The 17,761-nt window shown below is 42.6% G+C and overlaps 1 protein-coding gene across 1 annotated transcript in view; it reads right to left on the bottom strand.

Moving 5' to 3' along the window:
• The window catches only part of LOC120911572 (MPN domain-containing protein-like), a 49,037-nt gene extending 32,120 nt beyond the window's left edge, over positions 1–16,917 (bottom strand). Inside the window, exon 1 of the mRNA XM_040322536.1 lies at positions 16,720–16,917. Within this exon, the coding sequence (XP_040178470.1) occupies positions 16,720–16,865 (146 nt within the window). The 5' untranslated portion in view covers positions 16,866–16,917. The remainder of the gene's footprint in view (positions 1–16,719) is intronic.
• Between the last annotated feature and the right edge of the window lie 844 nt (positions 16,918–17,761).

The following is a 17,761-nucleotide window of genomic DNA, read 5'->3' as shown; positions in this document are numbered from 1 at the left end:
CCCACTGAAATTGATTGTTTTGGGCAGTTTGACATTGATTTTAATCATTCAGTCATCCTGCTTACAATTAAATCAAAGAGGCACGTGTAGGTCAGACAAATATAACATAACATTTATAATGAAATAACCACAAATGTCTTTTCTGTGCTCACATCATTATCAGTTTTATTCAACCCCCAAGTGACATTCAATCTTAGTACTTAGTACAACATCCTTTTACAGTTATAACAGCTTTTAAACGTGAAGCATAGCTTGACACAAGTGTCTTGCAGCGATCTACGGGTATCTTCGCCCATTCGTCATGGGCCAAAGCCTCCAGTTCAGTCACATTCTTAGGCTTGCGCACTGCAACTGCTTTCTTTAAGTCCCACCAGAGGTTCTCAATCGGATTTAAGTCTGGTGACTGCGATGGCCACTCCAGAATGTTCCAGCCTTTAATCTGCAACCATGCTCTAGTGGACTTGGAGGTATGCTTGGGATCATTGTCCTGTTGAAAGGTCCAACGTCTCCCAAGCCTCAGGTTTGTGACGGACTGCATCACATTGTCATCCAATATCTCCTGGTACTGAAGAGAATTCATGGTACCTTGCACACGCTGAAGCTTCCCTGTGCCTGCAGAAGCAAAACAGCCCCAAAGCATGATTGACCCCCCGCCATGCTTCACAGTAGGCAAGGTGTTCTTTTCATCATAGGCCTTGTTCTTCCTCCTCCAAACATAGCGTTGATCCATGGGCCCAAACAGTTCTAATTTTGTTTCATCAGTCCACAGAACACAATCCCAAAACTTCTGTGGTTTGTCCACATGACTTTTGGCATACTGCAGTTGACTCTTCTTATTCTTTGGAGACAGCAAGGGGGTGCGCCTGGGAGTTCTGTCATGGAGGCCTTCATTACGCAGTATGCGCCGTATTGTCTGAGCAGAAACTTCAGTACCCACATCTGACAAATCGTTTCTCAGTTCCTCAGCAGTCACACGGGGACTTTTCTCCACTCTACGCTTCAGGTAGCGCACAGCAGTCAAAGTCAGCATCTTCTTTCTGCCACGACCAGGTAGCGTTTCAACAGTGCCCTTTGCCTTGAATTTGCGAATGATGCTTCCTATGGTGTCTCTTGGTATGTTTAACATCTTTGCAATCTTCTTATAGCCATTGCCCTTCCTGTGAAGAGTAATCGCCTCTTCTCTTGTCTTCCTGGACCATTCTCTTGACTTCACCATGTTTGTAACCACACCAGTAAATGTCTAGAAGGAGCTGAGTATCACAGTCATTTTAAAGCTGCCTAATTGGTGCTTATTAGGCTTTATTGCTGCTCCCTGACATCCACAGGTGTTTTCAATACCTGATTGAAAACACTTCAATGAACCTCTGTTCTTCAGAGTGGTAGTCTTTAAGGGGTTGAATAATTGTGTAAATGAAGAATTCACTAAATAAACATTTACTACTGTATTACAAAACCAATTGATGACATTTTAGTTGCATATGGTTCTTTAAGAAGTCCTTGTAGGATTTCATTCTGAATACAATTACAAATGTACACTAAATTCCCTAAAACCCTTTATAGCATTGGGGGGTTGAATAATTTTGAACACAACTGTACGTATGGAAAGGCTCCGCCTCCCTACCCAATCAGGACCGGTTATACTATAAAAGTAGGTCTCCTCCCTTACCACAGTATTTTTTTTCTACCTCACTGGTACAGGAGGTTATGCTACTGCTAGAAAGCAGGAAATTTTTTTGTTTTTCCCTCACCTTGTTGGACACTTCTGGCCAAGCAGCACAGGTTCAAGCCTCTCCTGTGACAAAGCTCCCCGCTGTACAGGCAGACCTGAACGCCTATATGGGGGAGGCCTCACCCCAGAAGGATCAAGGAAGATGGGGGTGAAAGCATCTGGTCTCTAGGGATTGCTCATTTATCATGACGCCATGGATGGACATTCATTGGACTTGGTGTGAACAGGAAGCAAGTAGGTGGTAAGGCACCACATGGTGCAAATATCTATTCAGTTACTGCTGCAAGTATAGGGTTAAACGTGCATTACTGAAGGGCTGTGGTTTGTGTCTGCAATACTGCTAATGATCAGAGGCGTCCTTAGGTGGGGGCCAGAGGGGGCCCTGACCCCCCCAACATCATGCTGTGCCCCACCATGTGCCCCCCCCCAAAAAAAAAAAAAAATTTTTTTTTTTGGAATTTTTGTATTTTGCTCCCTGAGAGGGAGAGCGCCTCCAGTCAGCTCTGCGGGGGATTCCTCCCCCTCCCTGTGCTCGCCGACACTGCATAATGCGAGTGCTCACACAACCAGATATTCTAGCCTGAACCGTGTTTAAGTGTGTGCACTGCAGACTGCAGTACACTGTAATCACTGAACTACATTATCTCCATCCCTTCTGTCCCCCCCCGATCTGTCTCCCTCCCCCTCTCCTGTTCTTTCAAAACATTCACAATTTACTTTCACTTTCAGTTAGGCAGATAATATACGGTGCAAATTTCTTTCCTGCATCCACAGATTGCAGGAAAGAAACTTGCATGATTCCCCCATCAACAGACAGTGGTGACAGGGGAATATCCCTCCTGCCCAGCAATTATAGCTGGGCAACCACGAGTGATAATCATTAGAGAATCTGCTCATTAATGGTTCAAATCTCAGTCAGTTTTTGCTGAAACAGCTGAGATTTAAACTGTCTATGGCTGGTCTTAGCTCTTAGGCAGCCCATAAATTAATCATTTTTTTTTTATTCAACTATTGGGTTGAATGGGGAAAAAAAATGATCCAATTCCCCCATCTACATATTATAGGTGGATGGGGGAATCCTCCCAGTGTGGACCAGTGGTGGAACAACCAGAGTTGCTGTCCTGTCCCGGCTATTCACAGCGCTGGTCTCTGTCTCCATGGCAGAGGTGGCAGCACATTGGAACCCAGTGCTGGTTACTTTATGGGGCTGATGTACAGGAGAGACAGCACAATTTGTTGTTGCTCATAGTCAAATTCTAGTGTTAAAAATCAGTGATTTTATTGATCAAAGCCCACACTTTACAGGCATAAAGCCCACATGGCTGCTGAACATACGATTGATTATATATATGTGGTTGTACTCTTGATCCTAATAAATACTGGGCTAGATTCAGCAAGCATTTACGGCGTCATATCTCCAGATACGCCTCTGTAATTTCAAATCTGCGTCGGCGTATCGTTACGCCGATTCTCCAAGGCAGATACGTCAAAAAAATAGGCTTCCTCCACCGACGTAACTTGAATGCGGCGGCGTAAAATTGTGTGTATTTTTACGCTGGCCGCTACCGTTGTTTTCGGCGTAGAGTATGCAAATTACCTAGTTACGTCGATTCACAAACGTACGTGCGCCCGGCGGTAGTTTTTTACGTCGTTTGCGTAAGGCTTTTTCGGCGTAACGTTGCTCCTGCGATTAGGTGGCGCAGCCAATGTTAAGTATGGATGTCGTTCCCGCTTCGAAATTTGAATTTTTTACGTCGTTTGCGTAAGTCGTTCGCGAATAGGGCTGGACGTAATTTACATTCACGTCGAAACCAATACGTCGTTGCGGCGTACTTGGGAGCAATGCCCACTGGGATATGTACACGGAAGGCGTCAAAACGTCAATCACGTCAGGTCATCATAGATTTACATAAATCACGCCCCCCTTCCACATTTGAATTACGCGCACTTACGCCGGCCCCATTTACGCTACCGTAACTTACGGAGCAAGTGCTTTGTGAATACTGCACTTGCTCCTGTAAGTTATGGCGGCGTAGCGTAAATACGATACGCTGCGCCGCCGTAAGAACAAGCGCAGGTACCTGAATCTAGCCCACTGTGTTTATTAGATCTGACTGGGAGCATCACCTGGATCACATCCCAATCAGCATGTCAACAGAGAAGGTTATACAGCAGTACTGCTGATAGGTGACCAGCTGGGGGCTTGGCTCTCTATAACCAATAGTGACAGCTTTCCCCTGCATGCACCCATAATGTCACCAGCACTAGGTCCTAATAGACTGCTGCCGCTGCCAAGGAGACAGATGCCAGACCAGCACTGTCAATAGGGACAGGGACAGCTGGGGAACCCCACAGTGCCACAGTGGCAGAACACCAGGGCTCGGTGGCAAGACAACCTTTGCAACCCTGAGAGTTCTCCCACTGCTTTGGACCCTTATATTTTCTTGATGTGCTGGTGACATATATCTCTTGTTTTCTGCCACCCTGGGGGGCCCCAGTATAGTAGGAAGGGAGCTCACTGCAGAACATGTGAAAGGGCCTGTTGTAGGATCGTAGTAAAGGGCCCCAGGATATATATATATATATATATATATATATATATATATAATTGCATTTTATAGTTGGCCCCCCTACTTTTGTCCCTGTCCCCCCATGTACCACCCTGTCCCTATTCCCCCTTAGAAGTCTTTTTGAGACGAAACCGGTCGGGTACACTGATCCTCACCATTTCCATACTGCACAACTTTTTATGACAGCTTCCATTTATGTAACCTGCTTTTGGGAGACTGTTTGGTTTTGTTTTTGGCTGATGTGGATTTGGTTCATTAGTGTGTTGGATTGGCGCTGCACTTTTTCTATTTACTACTGTCACAATTTTTCCATTGTTGTGTTGGCTGCCTATTTTCGTTTGTTTACAGATTAGCGCAATATATTTATTACATACCCCCCTAAAAATGAAAGCTGGAGGGGGGCGCATGCGCGGCGCGACGCTGATGAGACGTGCTTAGTCTCAGCTCCGCTGCACCCGGTCACCTAGAAGCCGTTTCCCCAGGGCTATTTCGCTCGTTTCTCCACCAAAAACATCAGCACCCCTGCGGGAACACGGGGTGCATGCCTGGCACGAAGAAGAAGCCCAAACGGAGTCAGCAGCACACTTTGACTAACCTTCTCCTGGCCATGGAGCAGAGAACCGGGAAGATCTCACAAAATGGCGCTGGCAGCAGCATGTGGGGAGAAGGTGAAATCGTTTCACAGCCCTCTAAAGGACAAGATAATCGTGAGTACAACTCCCCTCTCTTCTAAGGCTGATCTAGATGAGAGTCTCTCGCTAATTTTTGATAAATTAGTGGAAAAAATAGAGAAGGAGGTTCACAAATCCACTACTGCACTTTCTCATGAGATTGCCAGTATTGGAGGCCGCACAGATTTATTGGAGACCAAGCATGATGAACTCTCCCTGGCACATAATGACTTGAGAAAGGATTATGAAAATTTGGCCGATAACTTTGCATTTATGCAGGTTCAGGTCGAGGACTTGGACAGTAGAAATCGCCGCCAAAATATTAGAATACGCGGTATTCCAGAATCCACTACTGATTTATTGCCAGCGGTGTCCAAAATTTTTCATGATCTTATTCCAGAGAAGCAATTGTCAGCTTTTGCCTGTGATAGGATACACAGGGCTCTCCGTCCTAAACCCACTCCAGAAAACCCTCCTAGAGATGTTATTATGTGCATGAAGGATTTCCTGGTAAAAGAGGACATCATGTGTGCCTCTAGAAACACCCCCAACATCTCCTTTGAGGGCAAACGGATTCAAATTTATCCAGACATCTCCCCTGCTACATTAGACAGAAGACGCAGGATGAAGGAAGTCACCTCAGTCCTGCAATCTGCCAGGATAAGATACCGCTGGGGATTCCCCTTTAAACTTACCATCCCCCACAATGGATCCACTTACACGGTCTTTAATGTGATCGAAGGGAAAGAACTCCTGATTAAATTAGGTCTTTTGCCTAGTGAACCACATCCCAGACTCCCTGCAACCCCAAGACCCTCGCCTATTTGGTCTACCCCTTCCAACAGACGCAGCCAGAGAGACCAGAGAAGATTGTTCACCTGAACTATAAGTGATTACATCAAGTTACTACATTGTTTGCACTAAGAGGATTGATTTGTCTGATATCTCCCTCCTCAATTTGAATTTACACTGTGCTTTACTTTTCAGTGGGTTATGAGGCAACACCTCTGCTGAATATTTGCAAGGGAGTAAAAGACTGCCTGGACTCCCTCACATCAACCCCTTGTCACTATTTTGAACAGCCACTCTATTATTTTATTATTATTTTTTTTGTATTTTTTTTCTCCCATGGGTTGCCCCCTCCTCTCAGGAATGACTCTGCCTCAGCCGAATAGAAAGCATTCTACGGGTGCTCTTTCCCTGGCACAGTGCCTAAATAGGCAATTTAGCCTACCTCACTTTATATTACTTGAATGAATATGTGTTGCTGTACTACTGTTTTAAGTTACCATGCACTAATATGCTGAATTTTTTATTTTTACATACAACCTGTTACTCCTGACCGGGTGCGTCCGCCGTTGTTGGATTGACCCCACTCCTGCCTCGGTCCTCGTCCGGATCACCACACTGTGATGGTCTGGCTGAGCCTGATGCGGGCACAGGACAACCTTTTTTTGTCCTTTAGTTTTTTTTTCTTTTTCTTCTACTTTTTGAAGATGCTCTTACCCAAGAAAGGCAGTTGGTTACCTGCCTTAAAGGGGTTGTAAAGACAAAAATATTTTCCTCTTAAATTAAAGTCTGACAGTAGCTGATAAAGTCAAAAGTAATGTTTTGCATTATAACTAGTTTGATACCTGTTGAAATCGAGCTGTTTTATTCACCTCCGTCACTCCTGAATCATTATTCTCACTGACTTCCTGGTTTGCGGTGCGCATTCATTCTTGTTACATCACGGTCTAATGGGAACTACAGTTCCCATTAGGCTTAGCCTCCATGCCTGTGAGGGATAAGAGAACATCTTCACGCAGGGCTGTAGTCATAGGAAGGGGGTGAGCACATTCTGCTTTCCACCATGCAAAACGGCTCAGATGCTGGTGGAAAGCAAGAAGAGGAGAGACAGGAAATGGCATTTTCAAACCTGGATTACTGTATTTTGGAGGTCAAAATGAAAAACGAGGTAAGTGATATTTAAATGCTCTTGCTTACAACAATCAATTGATCTAATAAAAAACGAATCTTTAGTGTTCCTTTAAGCTCCCTGGTTATTTCCAGGATTGCAATGTTATGCTGTTCTCCATTTAAAAAAATTAGTATGTTATTTACATGCATAGAGTATAAGTATCCTCATTATTTTTCATTATCAGGTATACATAACCAGTATGATCTCTACCTCTGTACCCTCTATAGGATGATCCATACTATGGAGGTCCTATACCATGGTAGTTATTGCACATGGTCGTTACACTTCATGTTTAGATACTTTATTTTGTATTCAGTTAAAGTTTGTATCTTGCAATTTTTTACTCTTATCTCTTATCAGATATCGGATCATAGTATTGTTCAGTTGATAGGCTGCTATAACTCTCATTATGGGTCTTAGGATTCTATCACACAATACTAATGGGTTTAACTCCCCCCACAAGCGCAAAAAGGCTTTCCAACAATATAAAAAACTGGGGGCAGATATCATCCTTCTCCAAGAGACCCACTTTGCAACCTCTAATCACCCTAAATATTTCCATAAACATTACAATCAAACTTATTTTACCACCTTCGCTAATAAAACCAAGGGTGTCGCCATCTTTATACGCAATTCTCTGATCTTTGATGTACATCATGTGTTTAGAGATCCTGAAAGTAGATACATCATTCTCAAGGGAAGCATTAATAATAAAGAAATCACTATAGCATCTGTTTATGCCCCGAATGATACCCACACCTCATTTTTTGTTAAATTCTTCGAAACCCTTGATAAATATCATTCTCCCCATATGCTGATAGGTGGGGACTTTAACCTTGCCGCCCATCCAATCCTTGATAGAAGTATAGTTTCTCCTCACACTAAATCATTCTCCAAGACCATCAACCGGTTGACTAACAAAATGCAACTAATTGACACCTGGAGAGCTCATAACACAGGTATCAGGGCCTATACCCATTACTCGCACCCACATGACTGTTATGCCAGACTTGACTATGTCTTTTCTACATCTATTCTCCTTGCCAACTCTTCTCAAGCCCAGATCCATCCTTGCCCATGGTCGGATCATAACATTTGCACCTTCACCACATCATATATAGGCCTTGCTCCCTCTCCATACAACTGGCGTTTTAATGACTCCCTGCTAACTGACCCCATTAACAAGTCTACCATCTCCTCACATATAGAAAACTATTTTTCTGACAACATAGACGGTTTAACCCCGCCCACATCGATCTGGATTGCCCATAAGGCAGTCTTAAGGGGACATATTATCAGTCTGGCAGCGGCCAGGAATAGGGAAAGACAGGCAGATATCAAGCGCCTTACCAATGAGCTTCACCATCTTGACATTAAACTACACCACGCAGTTGACCCTACCATCACCCAACAAATTCAAGACAAACGCAAGTCCTTAGATCTACTCCTCTCCACCAAAGTTGAAAGGTCCCTCAGATTCTCCAAAGCCAAATATATGCTTCACTGTAACTCCCACTCAGCGATGTTTGCACGAAAACTCAAACAAGACTGTAACCCAACCCACTTATACAAACTTAGAGACAATAATGGTAACATAGTTTCCCATCCACAAAAGGTGATGGATATATTCACCTCTTTCTATCGAGACCTTATGTCTGACCCCAACACCCCCCCAAGTGTTGTTGCTAAGTCTTGGCTCGACAACATTGACCTCCCTTTCCTAGATCAAGACCACTCATGCCGCGTACACACCATCACTTTATGTGATGAAAAAAAACGACACTTTCTGTGAAGTAAAAAATGACGTTTTTGAAACTTCAATTTTCAAAGACGAAGTTGCCTACACACCATCGTTTTCTCACAATGATCTTGCAAAGTGAGGTTACGTTCCACCACGTTTTACCATTGAAGCTTGCTTCATAAGTAGCTTCTGGGCATGCGTGGATGAAAAAACGTCTTAGAAAACGACGTTTTTTGCTACATACGGTCAATTTCTGTGAAGTAAAAAGTGCACTTTTGAAAAACGACACATAAAATTGAAGCATGCTTCAATTTTTTTTGGTCGTTTTTTACAAGACATAAAACGACGTTTTCCCCCACACACAGTCAATTAAAGTGACGTTTTTAAAAACGTCATTTTTTTTCATCACATAAAGTGATGGTGTGTACGCGGCATTAGAGTCCCTCAATGCCCCATGCACAACTGATGAAGTTACTCAAATTATCAAATCACTCAAATCCTCTACAGCACCTGGTCCAGATGGCTACACCTCTTTATATTATAAAAAATACGCCCCTATTCTCGCCCCCTCACTTAAAAAACCTATTCAATCACGTTTTGGAGGGTAATGACTTCCCAAGGGAGATGTTGCTGGCAAACTTGTCCCTTATCCCTAAACCCAATAAGGACCATTCACTTCCCCAAAATTTCCGCCCTATTTCGGTCTTGAATAATGATCTTAAGATCTTTGGCAGGATCTTAGCGGATAGGCTTGCCAAAGTTATATCCCCACTAGTACATATTGACCAATCAGGCTTTATCCCCAATAGACAGATCACAGATAACATCAGACTTGTTACCAACATTGTTCAGGATGCTAATCTCCACTCACGCCAAGCTTGTCTGCTTAGCCTTGATATCCACAAGGCGTTCGACAGTGTAAGCTGGTCATATTTAAATGATATACTACCCAGATTTGGAATCTCTGGGGCATTTTTGCAGGGGTTTAACGCGCTATATAGCTCCCCACAAACTCGCATCCGGATACCTGGTATCAACTCTGACTTTTTCCCCTTGGGCAGGGAAACTAGGCAGGGTTGCCCCCTGTCCCCACTTCTCTTCGCTCTCGCTATTGAACCTCTTGCACAGGCTATTAGAGCCAACTCAGATATAAAGGGCTACACTAAAGACCACAAAGAATACAAAATCAGTTTATACGCTGATGATGCACTATTATATCTTACAAACCCCCACACCTCCATTCCGGTTCTTCTTAAAGAACTAGATCTTTTTCATAAGATCTCTGGGCTTAAAATTAACCTGAACAAATGCTCCGCGTTACCTATCAATATCCCCCCAAATGCTCTGAACCTTCTCCAGGAAAACTTCCCCTTCACATGGATTTCATCCTCAATTAAATATCTAGGAGTTAATGTCACCCCTCTACATAATAGTCTTTTTAAGGCCAACTACACCCCCCTATTTGCCCGCATTACCTCTCTATTGAACACTTGGTCCTCCTTTCATATTTCGTTCCTGGGAAGAGTCTGCGCAGTCAAGATGAATATCCTCCCCAAATTATTGTACTACTTTCGCACGCTACCGATTAATATTCCCAAATCCAAACTTGAGGCCCTGCAGAGACTTATTAACAAATTCATATGGGCTGATAAAAGACCGAGATATAGTTACGCTTTACAATACAGAAATCAGTCCAAGGGTGGTTTAGGCCTACCCAATCTGTGGAAATATTTCCTGGCTGCCAGACTCTCCCAAATTTCCCAGTGGTTCTCTCCTGACAATAATATCCCTTGGAAAAACTTTGAGACCTTATCTATACGTCCACTACATCTGCAGGGTATACTCTGGTCCAGATATGTTCTCTACCGCGACCTCATTAGGCGCAACATCATAGTGGCCCACGCATTCAAGCTATGGCAAAACAATAGAGACATTTTCTCACTGGCTTCAGATGTCTCCCCACTCACCTCCTTTTTGGGCGACTCCAGATTCCCCCTTGCATACAAAGACTGCCACTCATTTTCCATCTGGGTTGAACGGGGACTCACTACTTTGGGTTCACTGCAATCCAGATGGAAATTTAAACCCTTTGACTCCCTTTAGAGGGACTTTAAATTTCCCCCCACAGAGTTTGAGAGATATCAACTGATCAAATCTTTTTTTCAAACACATTTTTCACTCTCCACGAACCCCACTGTCACCATGTTCGAGAGAATATGCAAATCACTGTCCAGAGACAGAGGTATGATCTCTAGAATTTACAACTACCTTAATGACTTCTCTACTCTAGAAAAAACACAACCCATGTTACACTGGGAATCTGATCTGAATATTGACCTCTCCCCTGATACTTGGCACACCATGACAGATAATCTTCGCAAAAGTAATAGAGCAGTATCCTTCAGAGAAACTCCAACCAAACTATTCACTAGATGGTATCTCACCCCGTCCAAAATCAATACATTTTACCCCTCAGTATCTCCAGAATGCTTTAGGGGCTGCCAATTAGAGGGCACCTTACTACACACTTTTTGGAGCTGCCCACGTCTCTCACAAGTCTGGAGGGAGGTTACTAATAGAATTGAAGAATCCTCTAAACAAAAAATCGCCCTCACCCCTCAGATATGCCTTCTGTACAGTGATGTCCCTGGCATCCCACTCCCCTGTACCAGACTCCTTCACTCGCTGTGCAGTTCAGTACAGTGGATGATAGCTCTGAATTGAAGATCTGGGGAAATAATATGGTCACAGGTGCTAGATAGAATGGAACTTTTGAAACTTTCTGAGAGAATATACCATACAATCAATGATAGCCTACATATATTTGAGACCAAATGGTCATATTGGTAGCAGTCTTGTGGTTGCTCTATTCATTCTTACAACACTTCGACCTTTTTCGACATATTGTCATGTTCCTTCTTTACTTTCGCCTCCATAGGTTTCAATCAATGTAAAGTATTCCTTTATTACCTTGCATGTTACTTTAATCATTGTATACCGCTGAAAAGATTGTATACTCTTTGCAAATTATCTGTATACCAATTTACGTACTTCAATAAAAAACTTTTGTAAACAAAAAAAATGAAAGCTGGAGACTCCACTGTTTTGGAGGTAAGGTAAACCATCAATTTTTTGCGCAGGTAAGACCAGAAAAGCTGCTGGCAACAACACAATAGGATGGATTGTGGACAATGAATATAAGCATAGAGTTGCTGCGCTGGATATTAAAACACGCAAATGAAAAAGTGACAGAAAAAATGTATAATCAATGTATAATGAAAGTTCATAAATAGTCCATAGGGGTGAAAATAAAGTGCAAATTACAACAAATGCAAAATAAATGTACAATGTGAGTTCATAAATGGTCCATGGCAGGGGCGGATCCAGGGGGGGGGCAACAGGGAAATTGCCCCCCCCCCCCCGAAACTATTAATGGTCCTGTCCCGAGTCTCTCTCACATCAGCAGCAGCGGCGCCAAGAGAGAGAGATCCTGTTCTCTTAATGCCGCACTAAGGACTCTGAGGTGGGTGGAGCCGTGCTGGAGCCTGGAGAAGGTAGAAGGAGGACTCGGAGGTGGGTGGAGCCGAACTGCTGGCCTCTAATGCCCACTGTACTGGTTGCTAGCACCTGTGACGTCAGGTCTAGTCATGTCCCAGCCGCTGCTGAGGGGTAGGAGAGACTTCTTTCTCTTCCGCGCCTAGTGTGAGAGTGTTTGCTCCACCCACCTCCTCCCTCCATGATCTTCTCCAAGTAGTGTCCAGCCAGCGCAGCGTGAACGTGAAGACAGTGACACTGACACTCTGGATGATGAAGGCTGCAGTGGCTGTGACTGTGTGTCATGTGAAGAGATGGCGATTGGGGATGCTGCCTGCAATCCCGGATCCTGCTTATCTCTATTGGTCCTTGGAAGCCCCTCCCCCCACCAGAGCACCAAAGTATAGGAAAGTGAGTACAAAGTAATGATTGTGTAAAATCGCACAATACATGTATGCCAGTTTATAAAAAAAAAATGCCCTTTTAGTATTGCCATTTCCATCTTGTTTATTCTTAACCACTTCAGCCCCAGAAACATTTTCCCCCTTACTGACCAGGCCATTTTTCCCGATACGGCACTGCGTCGCTTTAACTGACAACTGCTCAGTCATGCGACGTTGTACCCAAATAAAAAAAAAAATTTTCCCCACAAATTGATCTTTCTTTTGGTGGTATTTGACCACCATATTTTTGTTAATAAAATCGCAATAAATGTATATTGATTGCTTTGCGCAAAGGTTCTAGCGTCTACAATTTATTATTTTTTTACTAGTAATGGCGGCGATCAGAGATTTTTAGCGGGACTGTGACATTGCAGTGGACAAATTGGACACCTAACTGACACTTTTGACACTTTTTGGGGACCAGTGACACTAATACAGTGATCAGTGCTAAAAAATATGCACTGTCACTGTATTAATGACACTGGCAGGGAAGGGGTTAACATCAGGAGTGATCAAAGGGTTAACTATATCCCTAGGGGGTGCTTGCTAAGTGTGTGGGGGATTGATTCACTAGATGAACAGAGTGCTCCATGTTCCTGGTTAGCAGGAACACAAGATCACTCTGTTCATCTCTGACAGAATGACGGTCTGCCTTGTTTACCACCGTTCTATCTCTGTGGGGAGTGATCGCGGGTGGCGGACATCCCTTCCACCGGACCCACTGATTGGCTCCCCCTCTGTCCAATCAGGACTGTATGATACGTTAAATACAGTTATGTATCCCATCCCTAGAATAGACTCTAGATCCGCCCCTGGTCCATGGTGGTGAAAAAAAAACGCAAATCACAATAGTTCTTGAAAAGTGCATTCAGCATGGATAAACGTGAGTACGTGTGAGTGGATCACCAAAATTTGCCGCCACCAAAAAATGAACAAAATGCCTCCTTACCAGAAACACTGAACTTCCAGATTATAATGCAGCATACACACAATCATGTTTCGGCATGAAAAAAACGTAGTTTTTGAAAAACGTCATTTAAAATGAACACATCATTTTTCAGGTTCTGAAAAAAACGACAAAAAAAAATTCGAACATGCTGCATTTTTTTAACGTTGTTTTAAACAATGTCGTTTTTCGTGTTGTAAAAAATGATCGTGTGTGGGCTAAAACGACGTTTTAAACCCGCGCATGCTCAGAAGCAAGTTATGAGACGGGAGCGCTCGTTCTGGTAAAACTACCGTTCATATTGGAGTAAGCACATTCATCACGCTGTAACAGACAGAAAAGCGAGAATCGTCTTTTACTAACACGGAATCAGCTAAAGCAGCCCAAAGGCGAATAGAACTTCCCCTTTAGAGTGCCGTTGTACGTCAACGCGCTTTGTTCATCATTTTTTAAAAACGATGGCGTGTGGGCAACGTCGTTTTTAATGATGAAGTTGGAAAAACGTCGTTTTTTGAACATGCTGAAAAACTAAGGTTTTTTTCATGACGAAAAATGATCGTGTCTACGCAACATTAGAGTCAGAAACACTTGATAAACACAAGCATTCTTTGCATTTTAATTAATGTTGATACAGTTTAAACTATGTGGGTCATTCTCCCTTCATTCTCCATGATGCAACATTTTCTGCTTGCTGGCTGACTTTTGGTGCAAGATTACAAAGTGGAATTAGACATCAAACAGACAGGTTTGCACCAGTAAGGTAATGGAGCGTTTCAGCCATGCATTTGCTTGGGATCACATCCTGGCCATACCTCCTTCTTTTGAAACATTTTATTAACATTGACATTACTTTTAAGAAAATGCAGTGTGCTAATGTGATATAAAGAAGCTCACACTATACTATCAAGCTGTTGTGTCACTGGCAAAGAAGTTGAAGAGTTGAGCTTTATTTTGTTAAAGAGTACAATTTCCTATAGGTTTTAGATAATAATATAAAATGTAAAAAAATATAATGTCGCTAATGCTCTCCATGAGGCATCTCCCAAGCATGTAAAGTGAATGAAAGGATTGATGTTTTTCTAATGTCACCCTGAAAGTCTCAAAAAGGAGGGTCCTTTACCTGTTGAATGCTACTTTAAAAATCAAATATGCATTAGTTCTCTTAGGCAGTGCCAAGCTCCCCACATCCTTTGTTTGACAATCCCTTGCCTATTAGCCTTAAAAATGGCCAGACATGATTTTCAAGATTCACCCATCTTATTGATTTGAAGTGACATTAAAGTCTTGTTGTTTTTATTTTTAAACAAACAAAACATTTTTTTTTATACTTATCTAGTCTGTGCAGTGGTTTTGCACAGAGCAGCCCCAATCTTCCTCTTCTCGGGTCTGTCGCTGGTGCTCCTGGCCCCTCCCTCCTGCCGAGTGTCTCCATCAGGCAGGACGATTTCTTTCAACGCCTGCCTGGCTGGCCGCCTGCCTGCCTGGCTGCCTGGCTCAACTGCCTGCCTGGCTGATCCAGCCAGGCAGAGACAAACTCCGGGTCGTCAAAGAAATGTGCTCAATCCTCACCCACGATGTGGAGTCGGGCTGGAAACACTATGGTGTATTTTAGGTGATGCACTCTGAAGCTAAGATCTCTGTTTCTGGACCTCTGCTGAGAAATCGGGGGGAAAAACGAAATGCGACACTTCCCTTCTTGTTGCTGACTCGAAAACAACTTGTTTGACATCACTTTCAGGTCCCCTTTCAGCTTTTCTGGCCAGTATGATCAGAAAAGAACGTAATGCTATGTGATCTGCACTTCATTACATTCAGTGGAGCACAGGGGAGACATCCAGGGTCTTTTGGACCCCAGATCTCTCATTTAAGAGAACCTGTCACCAAAAATATCATCACATAAGGGAATTTTTGTCCCCTATGTGATGAAAAAGTAAACTGTAAAAAAATAAAACTTACACCCAAGCATATATTGAGGTTTACCCCCACATGCTTGTTAGAAACGTAAATGCATGCGTTGATGGTTTCTGCACATTAAAACGTTGATTGTGATACACATGTTACAAATCGACACACACTTCAGAGTGAGAGCAATTTTTCGAGTACCAGACCTCCTCTGTAACACTAAACTGATGACCTATAGGGGGCTTTTAAAGCGTCGCCTATAGAAAATTGAGGGTACTGTTTTTTGTTGTGATTTCATGGGCGCGTGCAAATTTAAGGTTTGATATGTTGGGTATGTATTTACTCAGTACAACCTCATCTTTTACCTCCCCCCCAAAAATTGATCATTTATTTTGCTTGTGTGCCTTAAAATTAACTTTAGTGTATTTTTTTTTTTTTTACCTAATCTTTGAATTTCCTAGAACTTTGCGGTAATATCGGGTAAACATAAAAAATGGAACTAACACTATTTCATTCTATAGGGTGTCTGCTTTCAGAACATATATAATATTTTGGAGGTTTTATGCAATCTTAAGGCCTAAAATTTTTTTTTAAACATGTGCAAAAAGAAAATGTAAAAACGGGCCTCGGACAGTGAAAGGGTTCAATTACAATATGACTTGTGTGCCAATTGTAGATGCAATATTATTATTATTTTAAATCATTTTTTCATCACAAAAGTGGATATACCCTTTAGCCCGATGTAAACGGTCACATCGGGCCGATTTTGACATGTCAAATTGCATGCCAATTAACAGCCTATTGCTGGCAACAGAACTGTCCGAATCGGTGCGACGCCGCACCCATTCCCAAAAGTAGTTCCTGCACTACTTTGGGGGACATCAGTGGGCAATTTTAATAGAGATCTGTGCATAACCTCACACAGATATCTTTCAAATTGCCCCCGAACTCGCAATGAAAGCTGAACTTGCGCAATTTCAAAACCACCTCCAAAGTGTACGAGGGCTTAATGAACTCAATTAAAATTTGAGGCTGTGTTCCACAATGAAAAAAATATGATGGGTACAAATATTTCCATAAGGAGTGTTCAGCAATGGCAAACTTCATATTTTATCAGTACACAACTCCTTTACTGTGTTTCATCAATCTCTGTAGCAAGCTGCATTTGTTTTACATAGCAAAATAATGAATAAATGTCACAGCTAGTATAAATAATATTTTACCTTGCTGAGTCTCGACTTCCTAATGTGGAAAATCTCACAGGTGTTCGAATATCAAACGGGCTGCATCGTTGAACTGCCATGAAGTTATTTAAAGTAATGAAAATGCATAGTATAATAGTAATAACATATACAAATGCCACATGCATGATGGATACAGCAAAGGGGGTGGGGTGACAGAAGAAAAGGAAAATAAATATTAGAAATGTAGGTTTATTTGAAGAATTTAAATTAGAAAATTACTTCACTCTTTAGGGTTGATTTAGTAAAGCAACTCACTTTGCAATTTGCCCCAGAGCTTGGGAATGAGGTGAAGCTCTATTGACTTTCATCATTAAATCAAGTTGGAGTAGGACTGTCTTAATGAGGGCACACCTGGGCACTGCCCAGGGGCCAGAGCTGCATGAGGGGCCCCCTGCACTTTCCCCAAAGCAGCTGTTCCTTGAGCCCATGCTGCCCCGAAATTGGCGGTCCCATGATGGCACTGAGAGTGATAGATACACAGGGGAGGCAGTCTGCCTCCTACCTACTTGATGTCTGTTTACCTGCACTGTCATCATTGTAGGGGCCCCAGAACATTACTTTGCCCAGGGGACCATGATGCTATTAAGACGGCCCTGAGTTTTTTTTATTTATTTTCTTGTACGTGATTGGACATTCTTTGCATGAAACCACCACATTCTCTTAATTCTTAGACAAGTTTCCTTGCAAAATTAACAGCATATTTGCCTTTAGTAAATCAACCCAGAATAAAATACAGCACAAGCACTAATCATGCACATTTATGTCTATAATTGTTAACAAAAAGTTCAAGAATTATACCCCTCTTCCATGCACTCACCCCATCAGGTATCTTACACTACTATAATTAACAAAATGAACAAATCCAGTGCTAATAGTAATAACAATTAAAATTATAAATATATTTTAAAATAGATAAACACCCACATGGTGAGCCCTGAACCACATTTCTTAAACTTCATTCAAGTACTACAAATATTGCTACATTTGACTATAAAGCTCCATTCACATCTTGGCGTTCTGA

The sequence above is a fragment of the Rana temporaria genome, chromosome 1 (genome assembly GCF_905171775.1).
Source record: "Rana temporaria chromosome 1, aRanTem1.1, whole genome shotgun sequence".
Taxonomy (NCBI): Eukaryota; Metazoa; Chordata; class Amphibia; order Anura; family Ranidae; genus Rana; species Rana temporaria.
This window is presented reverse-complemented; position numbering and strand designations above follow the sequence as displayed.